The sequence below is a fragment of the Salmo salar genome, unplaced genomic scaffold, assembly GCF_905237065.1.
Source record: "Salmo salar unplaced genomic scaffold, Ssal_v3.1, whole genome shotgun sequence".
Lineage (NCBI taxonomy): Eukaryota > Metazoa > Chordata > Actinopteri > Salmoniformes > Salmonidae > Salmo > Salmo salar.
Window position 1 is genome coordinate 1 of NW_025548433.1, and position 9,714 is coordinate 9,714.

At 43.9% G+C, this 9,714-nt stretch overlaps 1 protein-coding gene across 1 annotated transcript; it reads right to left on the reverse strand.

Moving 5' to 3' along the window:
- Window positions 1-175: 175 nt before the first annotated feature.
- LOC123733069 (protein MTSS 1-like) lies at window positions 176-9,072 on the reverse strand (the record flags this gene model as incomplete). The annotated part of the gene is made up of 4 exons (XM_045712379.1): window positions 8,951-9,072; window positions 7,528-7,619; window positions 4,180-4,254; window positions 176-187 (listed from the first exon to the last, which is right to left on the reverse strand). Coding segments are annotated over exons 1-4 (286 nt in total), but the record flags the coding sequence as incomplete, so codon positions are not given.
- Window positions 9,073-9,714: the final 642 nt, after the last annotated feature.

Consider the following 9,714-nt stretch of genomic DNA (forward strand, 5'->3'; position numbering starts at 1 on the left):
AGAGGTAGTGGAAGGAGAGAACAGAACGTGGGACACTAAACAGCATAGCAGCACAAGGCAGACTGACAGACTGACTGGAAACCTGGACCCCAGAGAGGCTGCAAAGCAGGCTGGAGTGGGCTGACAGACTGGACTAACAGACTAACGAGACAGACCACCAGTCTGTTACACATACCCAGGGCATCAGCTAGCAGGGCAACAACAGGTGCCAAGGGGGGATACGATCGACCATACGGCCGTAAAGAAGAAAACATTTCAAGTCAGTCAAGAGGCCTGACAAGGAGACTGCACAATTCATGTTGCTAATATGTCATGTCACCTGTGTTGTCACTGAATCACTGTGACTGTCACTTGTGACTGCCACTGTGACTGCCACTGCCACTGTGAAAACTGCCACTGTGACTGCCACTGTGACTGCCACTGTGACTGCCACTGTGCGTCTAATAATGGCCCTTAGCTTTACCAGACTCGTTAGGATAAACTAAGTAACTTACAAAATGGTCGGCATTGCCACTGACATATATCACCATATTCATTATATGACCCAACATGGGTCTAGCTGTTTGATCTGCCAAAGAGGACTGTGAGGGAGAACGTGTTGTACTAATAACACACTTCCTAATGAAGAGGCCAAGCTGGAAAAACATGTTGGAAGAATTCAGTCTAGACAGATATATGGTGTTAAACGCTCCACTGTACATGTGTCCAAAGGTGAAAACTTCCCCTTGAAGTCAGGATGGACTCATTCCTTTTTAGCTCCAAGTAAAGCATAGGGCCTCTCATAGGGGAGACTAGAAACGTGTGTATTGATCCAAACTTGTAGAAAAACTAGACATTTAGGATAGATAGTTCAGTGTTTTAGCTAGTTTTTATAATTTAGGCTAGCCAGTTCAGTGTTTCAGCTGGTTTTGATTATTTAGAAGTGTTTAGCTAGAAATTGCAGCCAGTTCAGTGTTTCGCTTTAATTAAGGCTAGCTAGTTCAGTGTTTCAGCTGGTTTTTATAATTTAGGTTAGCCAGTTCAGTGTTTCAGCTGGTTTTGAGCTACAGCGTTGCCAACACGATACTAACAGAAACTCTGCTCCAATCAGAAACTCTGTTTCCAAGTAAGGTAATGTTTACCATGCTAGACATCCAGATTGTTAATCAGTGCTGGGGTAATGTTTACCATGCTAGACATCCAGATTGTTAATCAGTGCTGGGGTAATGTTTACCATGCTAGACATCCAGATTGTTAATCAGTGCTGGGGTAATGTTTACCATGCTAGACATCCAGATTGTTAATCAGTGCTGGGGAATGCTTCTCTATTTTTTATTTGATATAACCTTTATTTAACTAGGCAAGTCAGTTAAGAACAAATTCTTATTTACAATGACGGACTCGGACGGCGCTGAGCCAAATGTGCGCCGCAGTCACGTCTGTTTGAAGGACCGGACCAAAATGCAGCGTGTTCGTAGTTCCACATATTTATTAAACGTGAAACTGAATGCAATACACATAAATACTTGAAAACACAAAAACAACAAACCGTGACGCAGAGAGGAAAACACACTACTCAAAAGATAATAACCCACAAACAGGAAGAGAAAAACCCCTACTTAAATATGATCTCTAATCAGAGGCAATGAGGATCAGCTGCCTCCAATCAGAGATCAACCTCAAACTCAATCCCAACATAGAAATAGAAAAACTTGAACTTAAACATAGAAATAGAAAACATAGAACAACCCAAAACACCCCCTGTCACGCCCTGCCCTACTCTACTATAGAAAATGACATCTTACTAGGGTCAGGACATGACAGCCGCCCTATGGGACTCCCAATCACGGCCGGTTGTGATACAGTGTGGATTCGAACCAGGTTGTCTGTAGTGACGCCTCTAGCACTGACATGCAGTGTCTTAGACCACTGCGCCACTTGGTGCACACTGCTAAATACTGCTCCTCTAGATAGGACATCTAATAACACTACAATAAGACCAGGTGCATACTGCTAAATACTGCTCCTCTAGATAGGACATCTAATAACACTACAATAAGACCAGGTGCATACTGCTAAATACTGCTCCTCTAGATAGGATATCTAATAACACTTCAATAAGACCAGGTGCACACTGCTAAATACTGCTCCTCTAGATAGGACATCTAATAACACTACAATAAGACCAGGTGCATACTGCTAAATACTGCTCCTCTAGATAGGACATCTAATAACACTACAATAAGACCAGGTGCACACTGCTAAATACTGCTCCTCTAGATAGGACATCTAATAACACTACAATAAGACCAGGTTGCATACTGCTAAATACTGCTCCTCTAGATAGGACATCTAATAACACTACAATAAGACCAGGTGCATACTGCTAAATACTGCTCCTCTAGATAGGACATCTAATAACACTACAATAAGACCAGGTGCATACTGCTAAATACTGCTCCTCTAGATAGGACATCTAATAACACTTCAATAAGACCAGGTGCACACTGCTAAATACTGCTCCTCTAGATAGGACATCTAATAACACTACAATAAGACCAGGTGCATACTGCTAAATACTGCTCCTCTAGATAGGACATCTAATAACACTACAATAAGACCAGGTGCACACTGCTAAATACTGCTCCTCTAGATAGGACATCTAATAACACTACAATAAGACCAGGTGCACACTGCTAAATACTGCTCCTCTAGATAGGACATCTAATAACACTACAATAAGACCAGGTGCACACTGCTAAATACTGCTCCTCTAGATAGGATATCTAATAACACTACAATAAGACCAGGTGCACACTGCTAAATACTGCTCCTCTAGATAGGACATCTAATAACACTACAATAAGACCAGGTGCACACTGCTAAATACTGCTCCTCTAGATAGGATATCTAATAACACTACAATAAGACCAGGTGCACACTGCTAAATACTGCTCCTCTAGATAGGATATCTAATAACACTACAATAAGACCAGGTGCACACTGCTAAATACTGCACCATGGAAATACAACAGCACAGTATTTGAGCTAAAGAAGTTTCAAAAAGAGTTGAAGTTCACTTTGAAAGCAGAAAATGCATAGATGTTTTGGTGCTTTCAAGATGGACATTTTGAAATTTCAACTGGACTTTTGTCGCTCAAGATAACTGACAGCTTGAATAGGAGCTTCCATAGATGCTCTCTCTCTGTCTATCTGTCTAGACACATATTGAACCTTTTCAATAGCGTCTCCATTTCCTTTCATGGTGCGTAGGCCTACACAAAGACTGACTGACTGCATGCGTATTCAATTGGGATGTGCTGTCCTACGAGGGAGAAAGGACGACACAAACGGATACTCAGTAGTTGAGCAGAGAATCTGTTCCAAATGGCACCCTATTTCCTGTGTAGTGCACATCTTTGGGCCCTATAGACCCTGTACTAAAGTAGTGCACTATATAGGGAATAGGGTGCCATTTGGGACACAGCCAGTGTCCTGGTTTCAGTATAATGACAGACAATATGAGCTGATGTTGTTGTTTTTACTCCATGTTTCCAGACATCATTCAGATAGATTCATGTGTACAAATGATATCTGCCAATCCACAGAGTCTGACAGGGATCAGGAACATTCTTACATAACCAACAGAAACCATAGCATAGAGTAAGGACATTCAGTAGGGAGGATGTTCAACTCAATTTGCATGTCCATTTGCCTAAGCGTACCAAATGTACGTAGAGATGTACTATATATAATAAATGTTACATAAATATGTACTGTGTTTTATACTGTAGAGTCCCTGAGTGGCCTCATTGACGTTCAACTCTATTTGCTTTAGACTACATGGAATGTGAAGGTAGGACCTCAAGGGGAAACAACAGCCCATAGAGGTACAGGGTTTATACTTTACTTCATACGGCCAAGCCCACAGACATTATATGTATCGTACATATGTTGTAATAACTCTATTTGTATGGCACAGCCAGTAGAGAAGTGAAGCAGGACGGGACGGGACGGGACGGGACGAGACGAGACAGACAGACAGACAGACAGACAGACAGACAGACAGACAGACAGACAGACAGACAGACAGACAGACAGACAGACAGACAGACAGACAGACAGACAGACAGACAGACAGACAGACAGACAGACAGACAGACAGACAGACAGACAGACAGACGGACGGATAGAGTCTACCTTTCTTTGCCTTCTTCTGTAGCTTCAGAGTGTCTAAAGACTTCTTCTTGATCTCACTCCGAACTTTCTTGTACTCTGTGGGGGGGAAATGGGGTCAACAGCGTGTCAGGAAACCCTAAAGCTGAGCACAGTCAGTGGATATTACAACATTTCTAGAGGTGGTAAAAGGTGAAGTAGCTGACTGGTATACATGTTATTCTGTCGTTTATCAGCCATTTAATAAACACCTATAACTCATTGGTTCACTATTGTGCCAAATAGTGAGCTCATATGTGACTGACCCTGTCTTGTTGGTTTTGACGCATGTTTTACTAAATTGTACAATAAAACAAAATTCGGGTCAAAGAGGAAAAGAAAATAAGCTAAACTCTAAACAGAGAGTGAATGTTGACTGTGGTGTGCAGAGGTATATATATATATATATCAACTATTTCAGCCACACCCGTTGCTGACAGGTGTATAAAATCGAGCACACAGCCATGTAATCTCCATAGACAAACATTGGCAGTATAATGGCTTTACTGAAGAGCTCAGTGACTTTCAAAGTAGCACCGTCATAGGATGCCACTTTTCCAACAAGTCAGTTCGTCAAATTTCTGCCCTGCTAGAGCTGCTCCGGTCAACTGTAAGTGCTGTTATTGTGAAGTGGAAACGTCTAGGTGCAACAACGGCTCAGCCGCGAAGTGGCCACAAAAGCTCATAGGACGGGATCGCCGAGTGCTGATGCTCGTAAAACTTTGTGACTAGCTTGTTCCAACTTTGTGGCAACAATTTGGGGAAGGCCCTTTCCTGTTTCAGCATGACAATGCCGTACAGAAATGGTTTATTGAGATCGGTGTGGAAGAACTTGACTGGCCTGCACAGAGCACTGACCTCAACCCCATCGAACACCTTTGGGATTAATTGGAACGCAGACTGTGAGCCAGGCCTAATCGCCCCAACATCAGTGCCCGACCTCACTAATGCTCTTGTGGCTGAATGGAAGCAAATCCTCGCAGCAATGTTACAACATCTAGTGGAAAGCCTTCCCAGAAGAGTGGAGGCTGTTATAGCAGCAATGTCCCAACATCTAGTGGAAAGCCTTCCCAGAAGAGTGGAGGCTGTTATAGCAGCAATGTTCCAACATCTAGTGGAAAGCCTTCCCAGAAGAGTGGAGGCTGTTATAGCAGCAAAGGGGGGGACCAACTCCATATTAATGGTCATGATTTTGGAATGAGATGTTCGACTAGCAGGTGTCCACATACTTTTGTTCATGTAGTGTATATTACACTGGCTTGTAGTGTATGGTTATATTATTATACAGTTGAAGTCGGAAGTTTACATACACTTAGGTTGGAGTCATTAAAACTCGTTTTTCAACCACGCCACAAATTTCTTGTAAACAAACTATAGTTTTGGCAAGTCGGTTAGGACATCTACTTTGTGCATGACACAAGTAATTTTTCCAACAATTGTTTACAGACAGATTATTTCATTTATAATTCACCGTATCACAATTCCAGTGGGTCAGAAGTTTGAAGGTACCACATTCATCTGTACAAACAATAGTACGCAGGTATAAACACCATGGGACCACGCAGCCGTCATACCGTTCAGGAAGGAGACGCGTTCTCTCTTCTAGAGATGAACGTACTTTGTTGCGAAAAGTGCAAATCAATCCCAGAACAACAGAAAAGGACCTTGTGAAGATGCTGGAGGAAACAGGTACGAAAGTATCTATATCTACAGTAAAACGAGTCCTATATCAACATAACCTGAAAGGCCGCTCAGCAAGGAAGAAGCCACTGCTCCAAAATCGCCATAAAAAAGCCAGACTACGGTTTGCAACTGCACATGGGGAAAAGATCGTACTTTTTGGAGAAATGTCCTCTGGTCTGATGAAACAAAAATAGAACTGTTTGGCCATAATGACCATCGTTATGTTTGGAGGAAAAAGGGGGAGGCTTGCAAGCCGAAGAACACCATCCCAACCGTGAAGGACGGGGGTGGCAGTATCATGTTGTGGGGGTGCTTTTCTGCAGGAGGGACTGGTGCACTTCACAAAATAGATGAGGAAGGAAATGATGTGCATTAAAGCAGCATCTCAAGACATCAGTCAGGAGGTTAAAGCTTGGTCACAAATGGGTCTTCCAAATGGACAATGACCCCAAGCATACGTCCAAAGTTGTGGCAAAATGGCTTAAGGACAACAAAGTCAAGGTATTGGAGTGGCCATCACAAAGCCCTGAAAATTTGTGGGCAGAACTGAAAAAGCGTGTGCGAGCAAGGAGGCCTACAAACCTGACTCAGTTACACCAGCTCTGTCAGGAGGAATGGGCCAAAATGTACCCAACTTATTGTGGGAAGCTTGCGGAAGGCTACCCGAAACGTTTGACCCAAGTTAAACAATTTAAAGGCAATGCTACCAAATACTAATTGAGTGTATGTAAACTTCTGACCCACTGGGAATGTGATGAAAGAAATAAAAGCTGAAATAAATCATTCTTTCTACTATTATTCTGACATTTCACATTCTTAAAATAAAGTGGTGATCCTAACTGACCTAAGACAGGGAATTTTTACTAGGATTAAATGTCAGGAATTGTGAAAAACTGAGTTTAAATGTATTTGGCTAAAGTGTATGTAAACTTCCGACTTCAACTGTATATACAAATATATATACCCCCCTCTCTCTCTCTATACTCTCTGTTATGATGATACCTTTAGCATGGTCCTTATCCAGAGTGTTGGTTCCTCTCTATATTATTACATATCTATGTGTTATGATGGTACCTTTAGCATGGTCCTTATCCAGAGTGTTGGTTCCTCTCTATATTATTACATATCTATATGTTATGATGGTACCTTTAGCATGGTCCTTATCCAGAGTGTTGGTTCCTCTCTATATTATTATATATCTATATGTTATGATGGTACCTTTAGCATGGTCCTTATCCAGAGTGTTGGTTCCTCTCTATATTATTATATATCTATATGTTATGATGGTACCTTTAGCATGGTCCTTATCCAGAGTGTTGGTTCCTCTCTATATTATTATATATCTATATGTTATGATGGTACCTTTAGCATGGTCCTTATCCAGAGTGTTGGTTCCTCTCTATATTATTATATATCTATATGTTATGATGGTACCTTTAGCATGGTCCTTATCCAGAGTGTTGGTTCCTCTCTATATTATTATATGTCTATATGTTATGATGGTACCTTTAGCATGGTCCTTATCCAGAGTGTTGGTTCCTCTCTATATTATTATATATCTATATGTTATGATGGTACCTTTAGCATGGTCCTTATCCAGAGTGTTGGTTCCTCTCTATATTATTATATATCTATATGTTATGATGGTACCTTTAGCATGGTCCTTATCCAGTGTGTTAGTTCCTCTCTTCCACTCCTCCATCTGATCCTGTAGAGGGTTGATCATGCAGTCCATGAAAGCCCTGCAGGTCACAGCAATCACAAAGGTGAGAAACATTAGAAATCCAGTATTGTTTATTAGGATCTCTCCTAGCCCACCAAAAGGCTAGTCTTTCAGTAGAGAGGGGCATAGTGGTGATGAGGTGGCGGGGCATAGTGGTGATGAGGTGGCGGGGCATAGTTGTGATGTGGGGGCGGGGCATAGTGGTGATGGGGGCGGGGCATAGTGGTGATGTGGGGCGGGGCATATCGGTGATGAGGGGTGGGGCATAGCGGTGATGAGGGAGCGGGGCAGAGCGGTGATGAGGGGCGGGGCATAATAGTGATGCGGGGGCAGGGCAGAGCAGTGATGAGGGGCGGGGCATAGCGGTGATGTGGGGCGGGGCATAGCGGTGATGAGGGGGTGGGGCATAGCGGTGATGTGGGGCGGGGTATAGTGGTGATGAGGAGGCGGGGCATAGTGGTGGTGAGGGGCGGGGCAAAGCAGTGATGAGGGGCGGGGCATAGCGGTGATGTGGGGGCGGGGGCATAGCAGTGATGAGGGGGTGGGGCATAGCGGTGATGAGGGAGCGGGGCAGAGCGGTGATGAGGGGGCGGGGCATAATAGTGATGCGGGGCGGGGCAGAGCAATGATGGGGCGGGGCATAGTGGTGATGAGGGGCGGGGCAGAGCGGTGATGAGGGGCGGGCCATAGTGGTGATGAGTGGTCAGGGCATAACAGTGATGGGGCGAGGCATAGTGGTGGTGACTGTGTGTGTGTTTTTCATTATGTGTGTTTGTGGTGTGTGTGTCTGTCTGTGTGTATGTGTTTTTGGTGTGTGTGTGTGTGTGTGTGTGTGTGTGTGTGTGTGTGTGTGTGTGTGTGTGTGTGTCTGTCTGTGTGTATGTGTTTTTGGTGTGTGTGTGTGTGTGTGTGTGTGTGTGTGTGTGTGTGTAGCTAGGCTTGACCACAGGCACCTAGGTTTACTACTTCACACTGTCACAGCCATGGAGACGCAAGAAGAATTTATCCAAAATGCCTTGAAGAAATTAGAGATCTCCCTGTGTGTGTGTGTCGTGGACCAGACATGCCCCTGAGACAGTGGAATGCTGGGAAAGAGTAGAATCGGCTGAGCTGGGTGACATTCTACAGATTCATCAGTAATGTCTCACTTTAACGACACTGTTACACACACACACACACACACACACACACACACACACACACACACACACACACACACACACACACACACACACACACACACACACACACACACACACACACACACACATTTCGTTCAAAGTGACATGTACTACAAATCAATGGTAAATGATGGTCTAGTAGTGTGGTTGTAAATGAGAACATCCTTACATTGAAAAGTCTCTGAGCTTGGCCTCGATGCTTCTGTGTCTCATACACATCCTGGTTAGAGCTGAACCAATGTCCCTGGTGCCTCCTGTAACACACAAACAATACATCCTGGTTAGAGCTGAACCAATGTCCCTGGTGCCTCCTGTAACACACAAACAATACATCCAGGTTAGAGCTGAACCAATGTCCCTGGTGCCTCCTGTAACACACAAACAATACATCCTGGTTAGAGCTGAACCAATGTCCCTGGTGCCTCCTGTAACACACAAACAATACATCCAGGTTAGAGCTGAACCAATGTCCCTGGTGCCTCCTGTAACACACAAACAATACATCCTGGTTAGAGCTGAACCAATGTCCCTGGTGTCCCTGGTGTTATCCAAGCCTGAGACTGGGTTTGGTAATTAATGATGATAGATAAATAGGAAGTTTCTGCATGAGTGCTTTGTAAATAAACACTAGAGAATGCTGCTCTCTCCTTACATACAAAGACGCCCAACCCACTTTTTGATACAAAACACAATGGTGAGTTGTAACATCACCACCAGTAATAAACCTAAAGGCCCAATGAGGGAGGGAGAGGACAGGCCTGGAATTTCAGGATTTTAGGGGCAAGGCCATATGGCCTTCAAGAGGTGCCAGGGAACCAAGGCTATCTGCTAGGGCACCAAGGCTATCTGCTAGGGCACCAAGGCTATCTGCTAGGGCACCAAGGCTATCTGCTAGGGTACCAAGGCTATCTGCTAGGGCACCAAGGCTATCTG